At 37.4% G+C, this 22,841-nt stretch overlaps 1 protein-coding gene across 4 annotated transcripts in view; it reads right to left on the bottom strand.

Annotated features, from left to right (window-relative positions):
* Positions 1-22,841, bottom strand: part of TMTC2 (transmembrane O-mannosyltransferase targeting cadherins 2) — a 324,464-nt gene that overhangs the window by 114,030 nt on the left and 187,593 nt on the right. For all 4 annotated transcript variants that reach the window (XM_040062636.2, XM_040062634.2, XM_040062637.1 and 1 more), the window contains one exon: positions 1,545-2,373. In XM_040062636.2, the coding sequence (XP_039918570.1) occupies positions 1,545-2,373 (829 nt within the window). The remainder of the gene's footprint in view (positions 1-1,544; positions 2,374-22,841) is intronic.

The raw sequence follows: 22,841 nt of genomic DNA, 5'->3' as shown, positions 1-22,841 counted from the left end.
TTGCTGTTCAGTTACTTCATTTCTTGCTCTCCTGTTCTAGTTGTTGGGGGTTTTTTTGTTTGTTTTTTTTTGTTGTTGTTGTTTTTTTGTTTGTTTGTTTGGTTTTTTGTTTGTTTGTTTGTTTGATTTTTTTGTTTCTTTTTGTTTTTGTTTTGGTTTTTTTTTTCCAAAAAAAACACAAAACCAAATGGGATGTGCTTGTTCACAATAAAAAAAAAAAAAGTCACTTACTGCTGCAACAAGTATAGCAATTTCCCTAGGGTGAGAAAGTTTATGAATAAGAGTTACAAAATCAGACTGATAAACTACTAAAATGCTGCTTTGCTAGGCATTTTATCTGCCAAATATGCTTTTTCACCCCCTATCAGTTCACAGTAACCACCTGCATTTGCCTCTTACTATCACAGCTTTTAGACTATGGCATGATATAACTGTCTAACCAAAATGCACAACTCTATCACCTGCATTTGCCTCTTACTATCATAGCTTTTAGACTATGGCATGATATAACTGTCTAACCAAAATGCACAACTCTATCAGCAATGACTTTGAATCATATAATGGGTTTCTGAGCAGAGGACTGAAAAAACTCAAGTATTCAAGTGCTGTCAAATTTTTCTTTCACAGATAGGCAATGCAATCAAGTAATTCCTTCTCACTTCTGATGAAATGTGAATAAGGAAGGCTTAGTCAATGTCCACATTGCACTCACAGGTGATATTTTGACCATTCTCAGATAAACTTGCTTGTTTGCCAAGAGCAGTACAGCCAGGCAGCATGGAGTTCAGCATCCAAGCTGGATTCTGCCATACATGCTTGAAACCACAAAGCCACAGCTAAACATTGTTACTGATACCTAAATTAGCAGGTTTACGGCCTGTTTGGATATGTTTACACTATCTATGGTCACATCACATTACAGCATAACCTTTGAGATATGGCTGGGCAATGTTACAAATAGCTGATTTTTTCACATGAATGGGAAGGTGTAAGTATTTAACAATAACTCTTTACAGTCCTCGTAGGCAGGGGGAACTACAGTCATCTCCTCAGCTGAATTATATGATTTTATTTCCTCATTTTTATTATGTAGTATTGACATTATTTGCATCAGATGAAATAAAGGAATAGCACTTCCCTGATGCTGTCCTTGACTATTTCTTTTATTTTCTAATCACAGAAAACAGAACATTTGGTAAACTAATGCAGAATCTTCATTAGCATACTATATATCAGATTCCAAATGGAAAAACACCAGAGTGGTCTCTATAATACTAATAATGCATCTTTAATTTCAAAATGCAGAACCAATACTGGTGAAAAAGAAAGTATCCCCTTACCTTACGGTCTCCTTTTCTCCATGTTAATGCTAAACCGGGAACACCTAATCAAAACACATTCCTACTTTTCCCCATTTTACTAATGCAACTTGAAATGACATTTCTTAAAGTATCCTTTTTAGATGTAGCTAGTAAAATCAGACAATTCAAAGGCAAAGACAGACAGGAATAAGTAATGCATTCACCATAAAGAGCCAAAATTACCTTTAGCAGGGTTTACTTTTATCCCTGACCTATACAGCATCTCCTCATTCTGCCAGTCCCCATTCCTGACAACAGTCTTGAGTCCATAGAAAACAATTAATGCAGCAGTGGAACAAAAAACCAAGTTCTTCAGAAAGCGTTTTTGGGCTTTGACATAAAGGGCCCTGACACCTACTGTAACCAGCAGGCAGAAGCCCATACTAGGAACATACAGCACACGCTCTGCTATTACAAAGCCAACATAGAAAAACAGGTTTGTGGCAGGAACGAAGGGCACTATTAACAAAGAGAGAGACAGAATGACAATGTTCTCGGTTGAAGGAAGCTGCAGTTTCTGAATTTCATGCTTTTTTAGGCCGTTCTCTTCTTTTGATGCAAAGCTTGACTTCACTTCCAGTGTCCTGTACTCCATCTCTGGGTGGCAGCTATGCCCATTAGCATTTTGCTTGCCATTCACTACAATTCTCCCATTGCATTCTCTCTCACTGCTGAAGCCCTTCAAGCTAAAGTAGGCAAGGAGGATGAGTCCTGCATAGAAGGTCACAGTGTGTAGATTCCTCCAGTCGCTGATTGCTTTAAGAAGAGGCACAGCATCCATAGACCAGTCAAAGCTGAGTGTATCTGGGCACAGCAACAGCCAGAGGTTCTTGGTTGGCAAGTAGAAGAAGGTCAGGGTACGCGTGAGAAAACTGTCTGAATCAGCTGCTGGATTATCAGAATTAGAAAAACTTGGGGGCTTGTTGCCCATCCAGTATAAGCGAACACCCAGCAATGCAGTTCCCCAGGTGGTCAATAAACCAATGCTGAAGAACAGGGTCAAATTCTCTCTCTGAAAAAAAAAAAAGAAAAAAAAATAAATAGCATAAATCAACACTAGCTATTTAGTTGTGTAAATCATATACAAAGAAGAACCAAGAAAATATCTGAGAATTTTTTTTTTCAGTAATGGAAACAAACAGAATAGATCTCCATCTCTGACATTTGGATCACGCCATGTTGGAGTACATTGTTGACTACAGACTAAAGGAACTGGCTCATTCATTTAATTTTTATCAAGAATGCATCAGATTCAAGCCTTCAGATATTTTAGGGCTGTCAATCCTTGCTTAAGATTTAGTTGTATAATGCTCTGGAAATTCTTATTTTAGAGGAATTTATGGAATCTTACATTAGTTCCTACATAACTTCCCAACTCCCGTCTCTGTTTCAAAATGCCAGTTTGGCTTAGCTAGACTTAAAGTCTAAAGGATGTTCCAGTTCCATTTTCCTTAATCAAAGTCTCTCCTGAGGCATTTCACTAGAGAACTGATTAAAATTTTCAAGAAAGCAAGAGAGGAAAAGAGACAGATTCCATATTTAGGTCTCCTAGCTCCTACCTATTAACTACAGTGATCACTTGGAAACTTTAGATCTACCAACTACTGAAAGTCCCACTTAATTTTCCATAAAACACAAAAAGCTTATGTGTTAAGTTCACTTCGGTATGAGGAAGGGCTTCTTTACATTGAGAACAGGCTGCCCAGGGATGTTGTGAATTCTCGTTCTCTGGAGACATTCAAAACTCACCTGGATTTGTTCCTGTACAGACTGCTCTAGGTGAGCCAGCCTTGGCAGGGGGATTTGAACTGGATGATCTCCAGAGGCCCTTCCAACCCTAATGATTCTGTGATCTCAGAATCAAAAAATACTTTTTTTTTTTTTTTTTTCTTCAAGCACACCATAATAAGCGCTCCAAAATCTTTCACATCATATGAATCTAAATAACATTATGGGAAGCAAGCAGCTGACTCCACCTACCAATATCATCATGCTAGCAACTTGAAGAATTTGCACATATTTATGGAATAACTGAACATTTTCCAGCAGGAACTGCTTCTTGGGTAAGTTCTGCTCTCAGTTACATGGGCACTCTACATGAAAGATGGCTTACATAATACTCTCTATGTAGAAGCTAAAATATATGTATTTTAATATTTCAATTTCTCAGATACCTTTTGTAAGGAAAAAAAACTATTTGCCAAATAGTTCCAACTACAGAATAAGTGCTTTGATAATATTTTCCCCATTACTAGAAAGAATTACTTGTCAAGCATTTTTCATTTTATTAGGTTTGTTTTTTCCATCTCACGCTATACATTCCTGGGATGATTACTCAATGTTTATTTAGTTATTCAGAAGCAGAATCTCACAGTAGAATGTTTAATCTTATTTCTAAAAAAAACCTCATTTTTCTCCTTTGTGGGTGGGATCAACCCTTGAAATGAATTACAGATGATTGTGTTGCTCTATTTTAGGTGAATTACTAATAGTTTTCTACAGTTTACTGATGTTCAACTAAGAAGACACAGTCTAGTAATGATAATTTATAGTTTATCTTATATCAGGAAGAAATTAATACCTTTTCACATTTCTATAGAGTTCCTCCTTGTGAATTTTAAAATATTAAATATCAGATTCATTAATTCAGTTATGCTACATTACAGAATTTAATGGAGGCATTAGTAGGGAACAAACGAATTTATAATGGCAACACTCACTCGAATTGTGAACATCTAAAAAACACTGCCACTTTTTATACATAAAACAAAGCCTGGGTCCAGGTTTAATTTGCCATATTAATATCAGTTTGATTTACTAGCTTTTTACATCCTGGATAATCCACAATGTTTTGGTAATATATTGATCAAAACTGTCATCTACACATCACAATGACTACATTCCCCAGAAAGCCCATTAGAACAACTTACTTTTATTTGTAAGCTGGATAATACTTCACAACTCACTTCACATATGATTTCATCCATGCCTGCAGTAATTTTTTAAATGCTTTTAATGTTATAAACTGGTGCAAATGTGTAAACTGGTTATCACTGAAACTCCCAAATAAGTTTATATTTGGAATAAAAAGTTTATTGATTTCATGGATTTGCATATATGTCCTCACAGTAAAACCTTATGTCTCTGGTTCAACTTGTCCTTTCATTCTCATCATATTTTTCTACATGAAATTTTTTCTGCCCACCCTTCTGGCTCAATAATTTTCAAAATCATTTCCTTCAAACATACATATAAACAACTCTCAAGTGTTAAACGTGACCAGTTTGTTTCATACATTCTTCTTATGAATCTCTTATGAAGGGGCTGCTAAGGCAGAAAGAAGCTGGGAAGTGAAAGATGGTCATTTTTATTTGAGTTAGAAATAGTTTTTTCTGGAAGGCTATGTACCACATGAAAGATTAAGACATCCCAAATACTAAGGAAGTGAAACTTGATTAAGAGACGAAAACTGTGAGCTTTCATGGACTGATTAGGCTGATTTGTTATTTTGTTAATACTTAACAACTGGAAGAAAATCTCACTTTTCTGGAGTCCTAACTGTTGCACTTTTCAATTAAATGCCAAGAAAGTTCACATGGCAAAGTTCTCTGACAAAAGCACATGAGAGCAGATATGCAATTCCTAATGGATAATAGTGAAACCTTCTAAAAATTTTCAGATCTTCCTCATATGTTAACCAAATACTTACAATTAGAAATTTGCCTGTTGCTCCTATCCCAAAAATGTTAACAATCTGTAGCTCAGAGCTAATCAATCTTTACGGCTGGAGTAACTATTTGCAGCCTCTCTTTTAAGCTTTACATTTAAGGTCTGTAATATCTGTATCCTCACACTTGTAGGTTTTACAAAGAATACAGATTATCCATATACAGGTTTGTGTGTCATGCTGTAACAAGACTTTTTTTACTGTTTTTAAGCATTTTACATTATTTTCAAATGAAGTATCTAAGCATTTACTCATAGAGCTCAGAAATACCTGAGTAGGTTTACCATCCCAGCATATCAATTTATCATGCCGTAAGGCACTAGTCAACTGGAGACTGAGCTCCGGAAGATTCTTAAACTCAGTTAACTGACTACAGGAGCGAAGTGCAAATTTCCTGTTGCTGCCTCAGACACAAATGGTTTGCATTCTTCCCCAGATTTCACACATGGATCTTTTCAATAGCCAGTAGCTATACAACTTTTAAAAATTAACTACATGTTAAGTTCTGTTAGCAATAACCTGTATAACACTGACATATCATTGTGAATTTTCAAATTTTAGAGGTGGCTCAGTTTAGAGACAAGAAGAACCTGTCCCTAACACTTAAACATCTAACACAACAATTTAAAGTAGGACGCCTTTTTCTTTTAGTTTTTATTTTTCAAATCTCACAGATAGCATTGACCTAGAAGGGAAAGAAACTGATTCCCTTTTTCTTCCTCTCTCAACATTCATGACTTTTGCATAGCTTTTATCCCTCTGTGCTAATATAGTCACAGATAATTAGAAAGGTTTAGCACACATTTTGGCTTTACTTTCTTTAAGGCTTTGGAAGAAAATCATTCCAGCAATTTAATAAAATTGAATAATGTAGCCAGTTCCCCAGCAGACTTTTGCCCGCAAAGGAAGTGCTTTCAAAATGAACTCCGCTCAGACAAGCACTTTCACTCATAACTGTTCTTCTGAGCCTCCTGAAAGCCTCTGCTACTCTGATCTGATTGTGTACATTCTGTGCAACCCAGGAGCAGAAGAGATTCTCCGTAATGCTCGGCAGAAAGTATTTCGATTACTATACTCATGAGTCCTAATGCAGCCCATCTGCCATACGTTTTGACACCGCCATAAATCCTCCAGCCTTTCATAAGTAGCCATTTTCATCTGAGGAAAAAAAATGAGCACTGATTTAGATCAGATTTAACATCTCTCCTGCCTGCTAACAGGCAAAAACCACTGCTGCAATTTTAGTCTTTGTGGCTGTAGAAACCTTTTTCATCACACTACCAAAATCCATCTGCCTGACCCACCCACATTGCACATTTCCCTTGCATTAAAATTCTAATTCCTCACTTCATTACATTGCCCTTAAATAAGGCACTGCAGCAGGTTTCTTAATTGGGCAGCCACTGCCAAAACTCAGTAATCACCTAGGTGGTATCCAAAGCACTTTCAAAAGACACTACTCTTTTAACCTCACATTGTCCATTTCACAAGCAGCATTAAATATGGCACGTGATCAAGACAGTCCAGATATCAAAATCATCACATACAAAATATTATTCTTAGTACTCAGGAAATGCAGAAATGAAAGAAGATGTGTCATCAGGCATTACTCACAGGAATTTCTTTTCCAAATTAGAGTTCCTTAAATATATGTTGGCTTGAAAACTGAGACTTACAAAAGTAGTAAAATGCTGCCAGATCACCAGACTAACAGCATCTTCTTCCCACAGTAGGCAGAGATCAGCCAGGCTGGAGACAAACTACACTACAAAACATATCCCCACCAGGAATTTGCTTTTGCTACAACACCTGCTGAGTCACAGTACTGAGACAGAGGCTGCCTGATCACCTACCCAGTTTGTTCCTACTTGCATGACCCACTAAATGACGTTTACTCATTTTTACTGGTGATTGAACAACTGACCTGAAGGTGTTTTCCCTCAGAGTTGGAACTCTGTCAACATCTTGTCCAATAATGGGACCAAATGTGCATATTTGATGGCATTTACTTCTAGTGTTATGACCCCACACAATTCTTTTCCAAGGAAGTCAGTGCATTCACAAAACAGCTAAAGATTATCTGTACAATTTAAAATAGTTATAAGGACAACAGGGGAAAAGATCAACTGCATTAAGATCAGAAACTGCATGAATGACTGGAGATAGTACAAGAGCGGAACAGCTTGATACAGACAGGAAAACAAAACAAAAAAAAAATCTTGAAGAAGTAGGTAAAAGATGCAACTTAGGAAAACAGAAGTCATGCAAAACACAAGCAGGATGCCAGCTCAGCTCTGGAAGGCTGACAAAACAAAACAATATCACACTTATTCAAAAGTGGAGGTCTAGGAACAGCCACCTGAAAAGGACACTGGACACTGAAGACCACTAAAGACCAGCCAAAAAAACCCTAAAAGGACTTTGATAAGGTTTGTGACTATGTAAACAAAGTAATACATACACATCAAGCAACTGGGGATAGCTAATGATATGCAACTAGTGTATATAATAAGAATTCTGTTTACCCAATGCTCAGGGTACTTGATTAGTGGAAGGATCCTCCAAATGCCCAGCACTGCAATAAACAATGCCTGCTTTGTAATACTCAAATCTGCATTTGGCCAATTTCAGTATGAAAATAAAGTAGCTTGATAAATCAGTTTTCATGATCAGCGCAAGGAATGGCTTTCTCTAAGTCCACATAACTAAAGGCTGTGTGACAACGGTGACACTATGGATATCTACCCAGAGTAACTCCATCTATCGACAGCAGCAAGAACTTTACCCAGGAAATTTTTAAACTATTGGGACCAAAAGACATTCCTGGACTGCTAGACTGCTCAGGGATGCTGTCCAGAACTACTGTTACCATCACACAGGTAGGCAGGTGGTCGTCATACCTACATTTCATTTAACAAGTATTGTCTCATCCAGAGGTTTTGCAGTGGAAGAAGAGCACTGCACTTTCCATGCTAGACAAAAACACTGAGAGCTCACTGAACACACAAGTGTGTTGTAAGGCAGAACCAGAATTCAAAATGATTTTGAAATAACGGAGAAATGTTCAGAAACAAACTTGCATAAAATGCAGGGCAACACTGTTTACTTAAAGGTACACAAGTATGAGAAGTGGAGCAAGTAATTGGCTCATCTTCAGAGAAGCATAAGGGATCATCACAGATCACAAGCAACTCTTTTAAACCACTGCTAGAAAGATAAAGTCTCTACTGGGGCTACAAATGAAAGCATGTCTTCCAAGATACGTGAGGTAATCCTTCCACTCTTCTCAAAACTAATAAATCCTAAAAGGATCTGGTTCCAATACAGATCTTTTAGAAATAAAAGAAGGAACTGAAGAGAGCAACATGACAGAGTAATTTGTTTAAGTTCAAAGGGAACCAAAGGAAGACTGCAGATGTGTAAAATGGAACCAGTTTGTTTCTGCCACTGCCACACAGACTACAAGGAAGCAGGTCAGTCTCAGATGCGTGGCACAGCAGTGGTGGCGAGCACAGTTCAGCACTACACCTGAGCATATGGATCAGGAGGCATGCAGAGCCCCAAGGAGAAAGGAAGCCTCACCCCAGTCTAGCTGGGAACACAAAGGCTGTACCTGCTGTACAGTTGGTCCATCCTCCAGAGTAACATGAAAATGAGTACCAACAGCTAAGGCTCACGATATAATTTATATCCCCTTCATCACATTAAGTAAATCTGACCTGACAATGCAATTTTCTAAAGCTCTGCTTATTTGAATGGACAGATAGGCAGTTTTCTTCTTAACAGTTCCTTCTCCTCTTCTATACAATGTACTGCCATGTTTAAGAAAAACCAAGTATAAAATGGCTCCTAAGAGCACAGACCACAATCCTACCAACCTAACATAAAAAACTGTAATGGCACATTTCATGTTTCCTACATTAATAAGAGGGCAATAAAGGAATATTCAAACCTATGAAGTGGTTTAATACGCAGTGGGAGAAAAGCACACACTGTTAGAATGCAAATAGACACTTACCAACCAATGGATTTTATAAACAAAAATGTCATTAAATCCCAGATTAAGTCTCTGGCAATGACTAAGCAACTTCAACAACCCAGCAGAAGAATACCATCGATAATCAATTTCTGCACATGGGATAAATAGCAAGTTGGCTCTAGGTTTGACAGAACAATCTCTCTAGGTATAACAGAAGTCTATCAGCTGGAAGCCCATCAAGCTATAGCAGGAGTCGCTACAGTGGGTAACAGGATTCTAGAGTGGAACACGGAAAAAAACTAGCATCCTATGTGTGGGTTTTTTCATTTTTCTCTTTGCCTACTGAAAAAAAAAAAAAAAACAAGGTGTTTTATTTTACTTGTTCTTTTAAAATGTGTCAAAAGAACAAGCAGCAAAATATCTTGAAAATATACTCCTAACAAGGAAAATATAATATTACAATTTTGAACATCTAATTCTAATAGTAAAGCTTAAAAACCTACATTTAAAAGAGACACAAGTAGTATTGAAAGTCCATGCAAAACACAGAACCTGCTTATCAACTCAGAAGGCATACTATTAAGAAAGACTTTTTTAAGATCAAGAAGACGACACTTATTTCCTTAAAAATTATTTAAAGCCTATTTTTTGTGCATTTTTTTTATTTTCAGATCTAGCAGTTTAACAAGATAAAGAAAAGATTGTTAAGTGACTTTGAAGCTATCTGTGGGACAAACTGAATACAGGCTAGTTGTAACTAAAAACTTATTTTAAAAAACTCACCTTCATTCTACACCCACAGAATACACTTATTTACGAGAAGGATGATAGGATGGCCAAAAGACGCTCCTAAGTAGGTAAGTATTATGTTTGATGACAGTACCCTTTAGGAGTAGGAATAAATTTCACAGCATCAGCTACTTACTGGGCATTTATTTCATATTCAGTGCTTATTATAAATAGCACTGAAGAACATCTCCTGCAGTCTGGATGCAACCTCTGTTTACTCATTTTTCTATGCTCCACTAGGATAACAGTTCAAAACATGAGAAGCAGGAAGAACTGGAGAAGCTAAAGGCAACACAGTAACGACTAAGTCTTGGAAAGCCTTAACCAAAGTGGCTTACACTGAGAATGACATATCTTCAAGATTGAAAGTCCCACCAACAGCAGATGAAAGGTAATTCACAAAGTATGCTGACAAATAGTAGGGCACCATGACTGATGAAAAGCTTTGCTCCCAGGTGTACTGACAAGAACACCTCTCAAACTCCTAGTCAAAACAAGCAGTCCGAAGCACATCTGCATGCCTCTCCTTTCTCACCTAACTGAGTCTTGCCTCCACACATCTATCCAAGTAGCTATGAAGCACTAGCAATTAAATTCTGGATATATGTGCTTGAAAGTTTGAAGAGTAACACACTGGAGGAAAAAAACCAAAAACAAACCCCAAAACAAACAAACCCAAACAAACAAAAAATACCCCAACCAACAACAAAAAAACAAATCCAAAAAACTCCACCCAAAAGAAAACACAAAAAACCCCCCACACACCAAAACAAACAAACAAAAAAACCACCAAAGGCAAACAAGCAAACAAACAACAGATCAAAAAAGAAATTAAACACACAACCTCTTTAAGACCTGACCAGTAAGTACTGCAATCTTGAGAAGCAAGACTGGGAAAACTACCATTTTAATAAGAACTTATTTTGTTTCCCTTTTTCACTAGATTGCAAGCTTTTTAATAGAATTGGTTATGGTCAAAGACTAATTTAAAGAAGAGAGAGCTTGGTGTTTTCTGTGTTAATTACTGGAGAAGCTTTTTGTATGCATTTCCTATGGAATAAACTAAACAGAAATGGGAATGAAAACCTATCCAAAAATTAATAGAGAAAACAAATTAAACAGTAAACATTCTTGGCTAACTACATAGGTAATTACTGCTCGATGATAGCAAGAGTGTTGCAAAGATATCACAGGATTAAAAATGCTCAAATATAAGAACATTTAGCCAATAATTAAAACTGCAAATAATTCAACTGAAAAATTCCTCCAAAGTATGCTTGAAAAAAGTAACAGAATACACCTTGAATGGGACATCTTCCACTTTGTTTCCCTATACATGAAATATGAAGAAAACAATATAAAAAAACATTGGTGTTAATTTCTTTCTCCCCTTATCCCAGGGATCCTTTTAAGGTGTATTTAAAAGGATATTTAAGGATAGCCTTCTAAAAATATGAACTGCATTACTAGAGTCTGAATCAGAGACAGAGTAAAAGGCAAAGCATTTACTGACCTCTGTATTACAAAACCAAATCTTCAATAATTCAAATAAAGAGAGATTAAAAATGGTGAAGCAGAACATGGATGACAAAACTTACTTCATGACATGGCATGTCATTATTCTCTAGTAGCAATCTCCTGTGAACCAACATAAAAATATTTCTCAACCATTAGGGGGTGAAGTACTTAAGAGGTCAGTTACTGGTACTGTAAGAGGTGTATTGAAACCCCTTAACTGATTATATTAAACTTACTTGAAAGCCTGCACAGTTATCTTGTTTAGCTTAAAAAAGATCTTTAATATTTCCTGTGAGATAATGATCTGTGGTCAAATGAGTCTACCTGTAAAATCAATCCAGCTTCTCGGAAGGAAATGAAAAATTACATACTCTTTTAGAAGAAAGGAAGAAATTTATTTTTTCTTAAATACATTCAGTATCATTATCAAAACCTTTGATTTAGATAAATTCGTCATTTTTTAATAGACAAAATAGAAGAAGAAAAAGAAGTGCAATCAGAAATCACATTGCCTGCATGTACTCATCCACATTTACACACACAAACACACAGAGCTAGCTGTGGTAATTCCTGGTTTGTTCAGATCCAATGCATTACAAACATGTTTTGTGTATCAAGGACATAAATGCAACAGTCTTTCCTTAGCGGAGCTCTGGTGCAAGCAGCCAGCTATTATTAAATTTATTCCAGTCTCACTAATGAGTGGAGTTTGGAAGTGCAGTATTTTTGAGCCATAAAGAGATTATTTATAATGAGAAGTCACTCAGGAGGAAAGCTAAAGTACAGCAGTGCTTTCTGCAAGTTACCATAACAGAAAGCTATTTAATGAGTGTGGGTTTCTTCAAGAATTCAAAAAAGGCAAGATTTGGAATAGGATGTGTTACATTATGCAGACAACCACATCACTGAACATTGCTGCTACAATAAAAACCACCAAAAGAAAAATCCTCAAAGTTGTTCCTATCTTGAGTTTCTGGCTCATTTTTTAATAAGTTCTTTCAAATGTAAAACATGGATTTGTAGAGATTAGCAGATAGACACAATTCAATATATAAAAATTGAGCAAAGTTCAATGAACTAAATTAAGCTGCCTAAGGTCAGGGACTCCATAGAGCAAACAAGAAAAACATGTGTCCTGAAGCAAGACATTGTTTGGCAAAGACACAATGAGAGAGCAGAGAAGTACCCTTTGTCAGCAAGCTCAGGAGAGGCCTGAGTTACCCTCAGTTCCCCACTCTGTACAGCACTCTCCCCTGCTGAGGAGCACTAAGGACGCTGATGACTTAAATTCAGTTACACACAAACCTGAAGCCTCCCTTTAATCCACCTCCAGAAAAAAGCTACATCCAGCCTCCAATACTTATTTAAAAATAAATATATTTTCAGTAAACTCTATGCCATAATCTTTATGCACATGATGGGGACATAAAGGCTTTGCATGCTAGAAATCATCCACCTTGGCTTTCAATTAAATTATTGAGTTTGCTGAGGAAGGATGACAGCAAGAAGGTGGGAAGAAGACAATGGAGCACAGTATGCCAGAATTCTTAAAATCAAAATGTAGGCATAACTGATTCAAGTTGCATTTTTCTAATGAGTAAATTTAGATGGAGGCTTCTTGACAAGAGAAGAATTTAAACACTGATGATGTTGTAGGAACTCTTTTATTTACGTTTTCCTATTGTTTCCAGAGTGATCCGTTCCTTGTGCAGAGTGACACTGGGTCAGCCCAGTGGAGGGATCAGTGTATAGAAGTGGGAAGGTAAAGAAAATGGTTAATTTGATTAAGCCATGACTGCTACCAAAAATGCCTATCAAAATGTGACTTCCAAGAATATCACTAGGACAACTGCAATCTTCCACACATGGTAGAACACCACACACCCATCCTTGCTTCTTCAGCAGACTGAGACTTGTAACAGAAATACTTATCTGAGAACAGTTACAACTGTTATACCTGAAGAAGTAACATTTAATTTTTCTAAAGCTTGAAAATAAACAAGTTCCACTGAACAGAAGATACACAGTCTACATTAAAATGAGAAGTCCTTGAGCTACCAGGCACAAAGACGGATTACATGGCCACAAAATTCCCTCCTAACCTGACAGTCTTAAATATTAATTCTACACCAGATGCTTGTTTTCAGGGTTACTGCACAGGTTACCCTAGATGTCATGACAGTAAAGGTCCAAATTTCTGAATCTTTCAGAAAGCTATGACATATTTCCTTGTTCCTTGGAAGTATGCACATCTTCAGCTTCAAGATAATCCTCCAATACAAGGATGAACTTCGTTGCTGTGTTCGTCTGCACTTCAAACCATCTGCTCAACCCAGAGACACATCCTTCATCAGCTCATCTTTCTCCTATAAAAAGCAGCTTAAGTCTTCCTATGAAACCTTTTTCATCTACACCTTATAGATGGTAGTAACACTGAAATCACTCCAAAAAATGAAAATTCATCAGTTTTGCTGTAATTACCATGATAAAATACACCTGATAACAGATCAAGATGATGTTTTTGTCACCAACTGACACAGATATGCTGAATGATACTCAGCAGATTGCTTAACCACCTTCTGTCTCCTTTTGCTCTGATCCTTCCATACTCCTCTAAATTCAGTCACTGTATTCCTAACAGTAGTAGGAATTTGTAATTATGCTTTCTATGAGACGATACTGGCCCTACAAAAGTTTCTATTAAACAAATAATTAAGCACTACAGACAGCAGTCAACTCTTTAACTGTGTGATCTGGAAATTATCATCCAACATGCTCCTACTGCATATTTATCCAGCCTAAGTAGCAGCTGTCAATGATTTCATCTTCATCTTTCTTTGCCCCTCGCTCATTTCTCTGTTTGTTTCTGACAAATATTACCCTGTGTCTTGGATTATGTAACCTAAACATGTGTATTCTATTTAATCTGTTGAAAGCTGGTTTTTTGGGAGATGTTTTATTCTTCTTACTCCAGGGCGGAGGGAGGAGGATGCCTCCTGATAATGGCCCAGCCATTAAAACCAGGTGGGACAGTGTTTCTTATCTCTTTCACCACCCCTCCATCCTCCAAGGGGACATCTTCTGATAATGGGCCATTAGGGCCTACCAATGACATGACACATTCCATCATCTCATTGTGAGATGTTCCACCACACAGTGCGGGAGGAGCCAACTGTTCCTAGCTAGATAAAAACTGGGCCTGAAGGACACAAGGTATCCTGTTTTTCCACTGGATTCCCAGAGGAAGACCTGACCCATCTCGTCACCACTGAACTTTCCACAGGACCATCTCTACTCCACAGAACCACATCTGTTATTCCAGGAGGACTTATTTGGACTGCTGCGAACACCCTGTCAACCAGGGTGCCAGGTCGTATCCCTGACTCTGTCAGGGTATTTTCCAGGATCTTTGTTTGCTACCTTGCTTGTTTTTTTGTACTCCTACAGTTGTATTTTCTTTGTTTTTAATATTCCTAGTAAAGAACTGTTTCTCCTATTCCCATATCTTTGCCTGAAAGCCCCTAACTGCACAATTATAATAATTTGGGGGGAAGGGGGTTTACATTCTCCATTCCAAGGGAAGGTCTAGCTTTCCCTGGCAGACAACTGTCTTTCAAAACCAAGACACGCTGAACTGCAATGGTGCTTTTCAAAATTATGCTGCCCACTATTTTATACCCAGTGTACTGTAAAATCTAACATGATTGAACGCTGCATCCTAGCAAGCCCATGTAAATATTCATAGACTCATGGAATAGTTCCAGTTGCAAGGAACCTTTAAAGGCAAATTCAACACCCCTACAATGAGTAAGGCCATCTTCAACTAGATCAGGTGGCTCAGAACAGCAAGAAAACTCAGAAGTTGTTAATCATTCATGTTCCTCTCAGCTTTGCAATCAATGAACAAAACACATTTCTTGACATTGCTTAGAAAAAAAAAAGAGAATAACCTTTAAAGACTAGGAATAATCACACATTATGGATTTACCTGGCAACTAAAATATTCATTTTAGTGATGAAAAATTTGACTGGAAAGACTAATATTTTAAATTATGTACCTACAATTTTCATTAGAATTCCTTCTTATATACACAAGTACATAAAAATTAAAGGTGAAAGAAAACACAGGGAGCAGCCCAGAGTCAAACATGCTCTTCACAGAAGTAATGGTGAATGCTCATTTATTGAGGGCACACAGGGTTCTTTTATACATATATCATTCTTGTGCATAACCTGTTCATGCAGCATTTTACTACTTGCCATTGGTTACCTCCTAGCGTCCATGAGTCCCAAGCGGCTATACTATTTGCTAGTGTTATCTGCATAAGCATTCCTTTGCAGTTACCTGTTTATACTTTGTTGAGGGGCCAACAGCTTGTTCCCAGACTCTTTGTCCTTGACAGCGCTAAAGTAACAGAACTTTCCCAGCACTGTAAGGCCTCTCTATGTCTATCTCCAAAAATCCTGCTACAAAAAAATCACTAACCAAAATACAATCCGGGAGAGAAATGACAATTGCTAAAATTTTCAAGAGTCTCTATGAAGGGACTTTGAAGATTTTCCAGTTATTAAAAACTACATCTTCCACGATTCATATACCTAAACAGAAACTAAACTGTAAAGATAACGGTGTAATAGGTCATGTAGTACTTTAAAACAAATGCAGTATTCTTGGGTTGTTCTTCTGAGATGATTTCTGAGATTAATGTTTTTAATACTAAAATAATGAAAACTGTGAAAATTATAAAAACATCACAATGATGAAAACCTATTTTTAATCATCTATCAGCTTAAAAGTATTCAAACATTTCAAACATTTGAACCTGAAATTCCTTAAAGCAGAGGCTCCACAGAAACCATCACTTTGTCGAGGCTAGTCTCCCAAGTTCCTCAGAAAGCTTACCTGTCTTAATTTCACAAACAGAAGAATTAGGCAGTTGAACTTTTTTTAGAAGACAATGTATTTTCCTTCCTTTTGCTCAGTAACTTTCCAGAATTATGGAAAAATCCTCCTAAGAGGGGAAAAAAAAAAACAAAACAAAACAAAAAAAAACACCCAACACCACAGGATATCTACATTTCAGTCTCTATGCAATATCTGTGATAGACTCCAGACTATACAAACATTCTCTTCCAAAGACTGCCACGAGTGCACATGATTGAGTCCTTTGTTTTGGAGGAGACCTGAGCTACGCCATCTCACAGATTAAGTATATTAGTATCTATTTGAGCATATTCTCATCACTCAGAGCACACTCTGCCTACAGCAGCCCTGGTGTGCTAGAGCACACAAGGAATAAAGCATCCTGACAACGAAGAAGGAAAGATGCACGGTTGGACATGCTGTACAAACACTCTGCTCATAAGCTGGTTAGTGTATGCCTAAAAGGAGGTAAGGATGGTATGCAGGGATCCAGTTCAGCTGCAAGCAACGGATGAACAGGACCTTAAGACACAACTTTTGGACTAGGGTAATGCAGAAGTATAGAATCAACTGTGTCCCTCCTCCTTTACATCTTGGCCAAGGTTAACATACTTCCCCCATACTACAAGCATAAACAAAGAGGAGTTTAAATTGAGAGTTAAATTATGAAGAACACCTTCTACCTCCTGCAACAGGCCTCTCTTGGACTGGAGCATTAGCAGCTGGGGCTGACCTCACTTCAGTCGAACCCACAGCCTTTGAATCTTATCACAGAGATAACTGGAAGGCTAGAAAACCCACTCAATTTTAATTTTTGTTACTTGCTTTCTGAAATCCAAGATTAAAGAGGTTTACATTTGTAAGCACTGGCCAAAACCATAATGACTACACATATCAGTTTGGTTTGGGTTTTTTTTCTGTGAAAGCCGAGATTCTCACTGGGATAGATGTTACAAGGGTGTAGTTTGCCACTCACAATGTACTGTACGTACATGTTTTGTTAAAGGGCTGTCGCTTGTCAAAAGAACAAGACTGGCTGCTTGTCTTACTAGGCAATTATGCACTGGTTCAATTGAATGTTGGGAAGGAGGAGGGAACTTGCTTTCAGAGAGCATCAAACTGGGAAATGCTGCTGCAGTGCAGGACTCAACAGGGAAAGCTGTAGCAAGCAATAAGCCACGATGATGGAAACAGGAGGCTTGAATAAAGGAGGGAACGACATCTCAGAGACAACTGAAGACTTTTCTAGAGATCTACAGGAGACCACAAATGTTGTCTTCATCATGAAGATGGCCACACGTTATTTAAAAAGTCTTCCATACCTTTGCTATTGCAGTTGCATGAGTCACTCCACACAGCTCTGGCTCTCTCTCCTTCTCTCCGCATTTCTAGCTCACTGCTTCCTGTCCCTTCCTCCTCACAGCATAGCCAACAAACTCCAACTAACTGACCACTCCACCAACTAACTCACTCTTTTATCACCCATAGCTGAGGGTAAGGCTGTTCCCACTCTTTGGTAATTAACACAGCTGCAATATATCAGGGGCAAGAGTGCCTTCAGCACTCTCTCTCTCTGTTCTCCCACACAGAAAGATCCAACAAGGGAAAATTAAGAGTTTTTTCTCTTTCAGGGATGACAGCAGACAAGGATCAAACCTGCTTTCAAACACATTTATTTGAATACACACCACCCAGCAAATCTGCTCTCTCTTTCATGAGTATCTGCTTTATTTTAATATTTATATTAGGAAAAAACCCCACATATATATATTAGTTTTTCTTGGGGTATTGTGTGTGTGTGTGTGTGTGTGTGTATATATATATATATATATATATATAAGATATTTCTAATCTATTATATAAATATATATAACATAATATATAAAAATAATTATTATATTGATTATTTATATGTGATATAATTATATATTTTATATATAGATTATGGTATATAATATATATATTCTTGGGGTATTCTCTTTAATGAAAATATCCAGACAGGTCATTTCTCAGAGCTCTGATATGGCATTACTGGCCTAAGATCTACAGCAGAAAATGCTAAGAAAGCTGACACACAATTTGGAACTGCATGATGAACCTTCTTTCTCAAGATGCAAAGAACTGTTTTCTTTTCAACTGTCAACAAACAATTCTTTCTACATGGAGGTTCCCCTTTGGTCTAAAAATGCCACTGACCCTGACAGAAAGAAACCTCATTGAGTAAAAGGCCAACATGTCTTCATGAGAGATATAATTTTTCAAATATAAAAGATCAACCAACATACAGCATTTTGAAACTAACAGCAAAAACCTTCCATTTCTCTAAGGTCACAAGCAAAATCAACATAGGAGGAAATTTAGCTCCACAGAGAGCAGAGTTTAAAAGCATGCCCAGAAAGCTAGACTGCCTTGCCTGGAATCTAAGCTACAGTCCTGGAAGGGTTTCCACCAGCCCAGGACTGCAGTGTCAGTGTGTAGATTTTGAGTACACTCATTCATGACCTGCCACTTCCTCACCAGATTCAATTATTGCTTTTTAATCAGTTTCTTAAAGGACAGGAACTAAATAACCAATTTTGACTATGTAAGAATACAACTTAAAAGTAACAAACAAACAAAAACAACATTAAAAAAAAAAAAAAAAAAGGAAAGAACTGTAACCAGAAAACCCTTTCATCAAATGTCTGTTTGTTTGCAAGTGCTTCAGGACATCAGAGGATTAGTTCTACAAACACGAGAGTGACAACAGTGGCAGTTTCATGAGGGTGAAGGTGGTGAGCAGAAATGTGCATTAAGATTCTTTAAGTTCCTGTGGATAAGTACAGAATAATGTAGGATGTCTAAGGATTTTGCAGGAATAAAGTTCTTTACTGGAAAGGAGCACAGATGAGTAGCAAGTGCTTGAGCTTTGTTTTTTGAATGCCCTGATTTGTTAATTTTTATCCTGAAGCCACCTGAAAGCTGTATTTTAAGCCAATCTGTCTCTTGAATATTTCCCAATTTCTTACAAAGCCAAACAGTAGTGGACTCACAGAAGGGTAGTATCTAACCTTTTCTGATGATGCAGCTCCTATTGCTAGAACATTTGCTAACTTCTTAGAAGGTAAATTTTCTTTCATTCCACAATTACAATTCATGTAGAATTTATATTTTAAAATATTATTAATGCTAAGCATGCTGTCCCTCCTATAGCTACAGCCTGGAAAAGGTTATTTTGCAAGCCAGTGAGAAAGAAAGGGTTTTGCTTTGTACATTAAAATACAGACATCCAAATTCTGAGAATAAATAAAAATTAAAAAATGCATTATGGCTAGCAAAAATTTCAGCATTGTTTATCTCATATTGTCTTTCTGTGACAACATACATAGCTAATAGGAAAAGGCTTTTGAAATTGAGAGCATGCTTTAAAGAAAAATGCATTGAGATGAAGACTTAAGAATATATAAGTGTGGGAGATTAGGGACAGGCGATCGGAAGATATCGCGTTGTACAGGTAGACAGAACCCCTCCCTCAACACTTAGTTGTTTAGTGTCCTTGATTAGCTAAGCAACACATAGCTTGTAACGTAAGCAGACGAAAGTGATGTAGCAAACAGAAGTTTTACAAACCGATGTAATCAGTTAATAAACGCCATTAGCCGTCCACCACATTGGTGTCTGTGAGCTAATGGACCAAGCAGCCTGGGTGTGGCTGTCGTGTCGTTCCTGAACCAGGTTGCTATGTCTCAGCAGAGGCAGCATATAAGTATGGTTAGAAAAGGAAAAGAAGCAGCAAAGAGACTCTTTATTCTTGAAATTTCATTTTACAAAGACTGTGCTCTTGACAAGCCACTTTGACACCTCAGCACAAGCATCTAGCTATCTAGCTAACGCTTAAGTTAACTTGCATCACTGCATAAGATCTTTGTTTTCCTGCCAATATCCCTTCTTCAGTAAAAAAAAAAAAGAAAAATGGAGAACTGGCAGATTGGTTTTTCTTCAGATCCATCAGTGTGTTGAAGCATAAGGACTTTGGGTTGTTCTTGAAATACTTGAGCTTTGATGTATTTATGTGAGGAATGTTAAAAATGTAACCCCTAAAAACCCTTTATGCTGTGACTGAGTTCTTGATCTGGACAGATCCACATGACTGAGTACTTAAAATACTGCTCTTTCAAGTATAAACATATTAGGTGTCATTATGCAACCCATCTGTTAAACTGTTTTGTGCCAGACATTAATGGAGAAGTTGAGACAAGGAAAAAAAGACCATTTAAATTTGGTTTAATAATTGCAAAGAATATTGATTTCTGCAGAAAAGAAATCTGTAAAAGCAAGTGAAGAACATATTTTGAAGAATGGTATGCTTTGAATCCTCTGAAACTTTGTCTCTGCCACAGTATACATTTCCACATAAGAAAAGACATCTTTGGTCCTGAACACATCATTGTGGCTGTGTTTACACCAACTGAAAACACGCGAGCTCTTTCCAAATTAAGTCAAAATCCTTCAGATTAAAATAATTTGACAGGCTGACAATTCTCCCTCCGTCCCAAAAGACATGGGAGAAAAATAGTTTCCTTTGATTCAGCAGTGATTGTATATAGTCTAAAAATAATAATTAAATCATAATGACCCAGTTTTAAATCCTTCTGGCTTGAAGGTGTACCTTTCAAATGTCGTTAGAAGTACCAGACTAGCCAGGATATATCCACTAAGTTATGCCACTGAAAATATCAGAAAAGAATAAATCTATAACCAAAATATGCTTGTTTTCCTCTGCACAGTTACTGCATTTTGGATTGCAGACTGTGAGAGCATGCAAAATGAATACACTCAGGGAAAAAACCCTCAGCAATTCCAAAACTCGGTCAGTGAAAAACAAACTAACAAAAAACCCAACAAGAAGTTGCCAAGTTGCAAAAACACCAAGTGCACGGTTGGGGATCATTGTAGCAAGATTAAATGTATGTACTAGATAATTCTGCAATAAAGTAACTATTTTAATCTTATGTTCTTTTTTTAATAATATTAAATTAATTTCCCTTCCCATACCTAGTAAAACTTTTTTACCAGTAGTTTATCAGGTTTCTCAAAGGGCATTGCAAAACTTTTCAGGAAGGATATCGTGAAAAATAATGTCACTGAACAAAACATGGGTGGCATTAAGACGAAGTACAGGAACTTGCTCCTGAGATCTGTTGTGTTTCCTCCAGTTGAGCAAAAGTAGGATCTACAAGCTTGCTCCAGCAAACTGTTCTTTCCTTCCTCACCCTCCCATGTCAGTCCCAGGTCTTCTGTTCATGCCCACCTTGATTCTCAGTGCTATACAGACCCCTCTTCTCTCCTCACCATACCCACCAGCTGTCCCAAACTCCCTCTTTATTACCCAGCTGGGACAGCTCTTCTCTGCAGATTAGTTAAGGAGTAAGGGAAGAGCAGGACAGGGCAGCAGTAAGCATGACAAGGCAGAAGGCGCTTTGCAAGGCATGTGTGTGAAAGTGACATAACTCTCCCTGAAAGAAACCAGGCTGGTAAGTGGACTAAAGATGAGATGTTTAGCACAGTGACATTTTTGGTAGATTATACTATTTTAGACTGAAGGACAATTACAGATACTGAAGGCAGAGAGAGCACACATACAGTGAATTGGCAGGGATTTGGCTGGATGAGCTACTAAAATAACTGCTTAAGAGCTCTCCCATTCTTCTAGGCATACAATCTCCACAATACCTAAAGAGATGAGACTACAACTTTTTTCACTGATTTGGAGGTTTTTGGTGGTTGGTTTGGGTTTTTTTACCATTGCAATTATAAATTTATCTTGTTGAAGAAAGCGTCTGTTCTTTAGCTGACAATGATATTTTCCTACTGACAAAACCCATCAGCTTACACAAACTGATCTCCTTTTGTGAATTAACAACATTCATTGTTTCATTAACTGCTTAGGGATTAGCCTGAAAGTTTCCAGCAGAGTCTAAAGAGGGTTAAAACAGCTTTGAGAAATCCAAGATTAGCTTTTTGGGGTGGATAAACAAATGAAGAAGCTACTTGGAGATATTTTTGGTTGGCTAATCATCTTTATGTTATCCAAAGCCAAAAGTTTCCCCTAAGACTTCACTGGTCTGTACATCTGAACTGTAAAGAGGTTGGGGAAAAAAAAAAAAAAAAAAGTATTACTAGTGATGTCTACTTGCTGTTTTCACAGCCATAACCATGTCTTTTTAACAGTACTGCCCATAAAAAAAGGAAGATATTATGAGGATGTGAGCAACTGAAGAATCAGAACAGTTCAAATCACCCACCAACCTATAACTGATCTCAAAGTTACCCCACATACCCCACTGCATGCAGAAAATAAAACACATGGTGAAGAACACAAAGAGAAATTTTGTACAGTTAGCCTATACTTAGCTACTGAGTTACTGAATATCCACAAGAGTTGTACTTTGCAAAGCAACATCTCTCCATGACTAAACAGTTGTTCTCACAACCCAAGCCTTCTGGGACAATGCTGAGTCCACCTTTGTACCTAGACAGAGTTGTGCACATGGTACTTGGCCA

This window comes from Hirundo rustica, chromosome 4, assembly GCF_015227805.2.
Source record: "Hirundo rustica isolate bHirRus1 chromosome 4, bHirRus1.pri.v3, whole genome shotgun sequence".
In the NCBI taxonomy this organism is placed as follows: Eukaryota; Metazoa; Chordata; class Aves; order Passeriformes; family Hirundinidae; genus Hirundo; species Hirundo rustica.
Note: the sequence above shows the minus strand (reverse complement) of the source record. Positions and strands in the feature narration are given on the sequence as shown.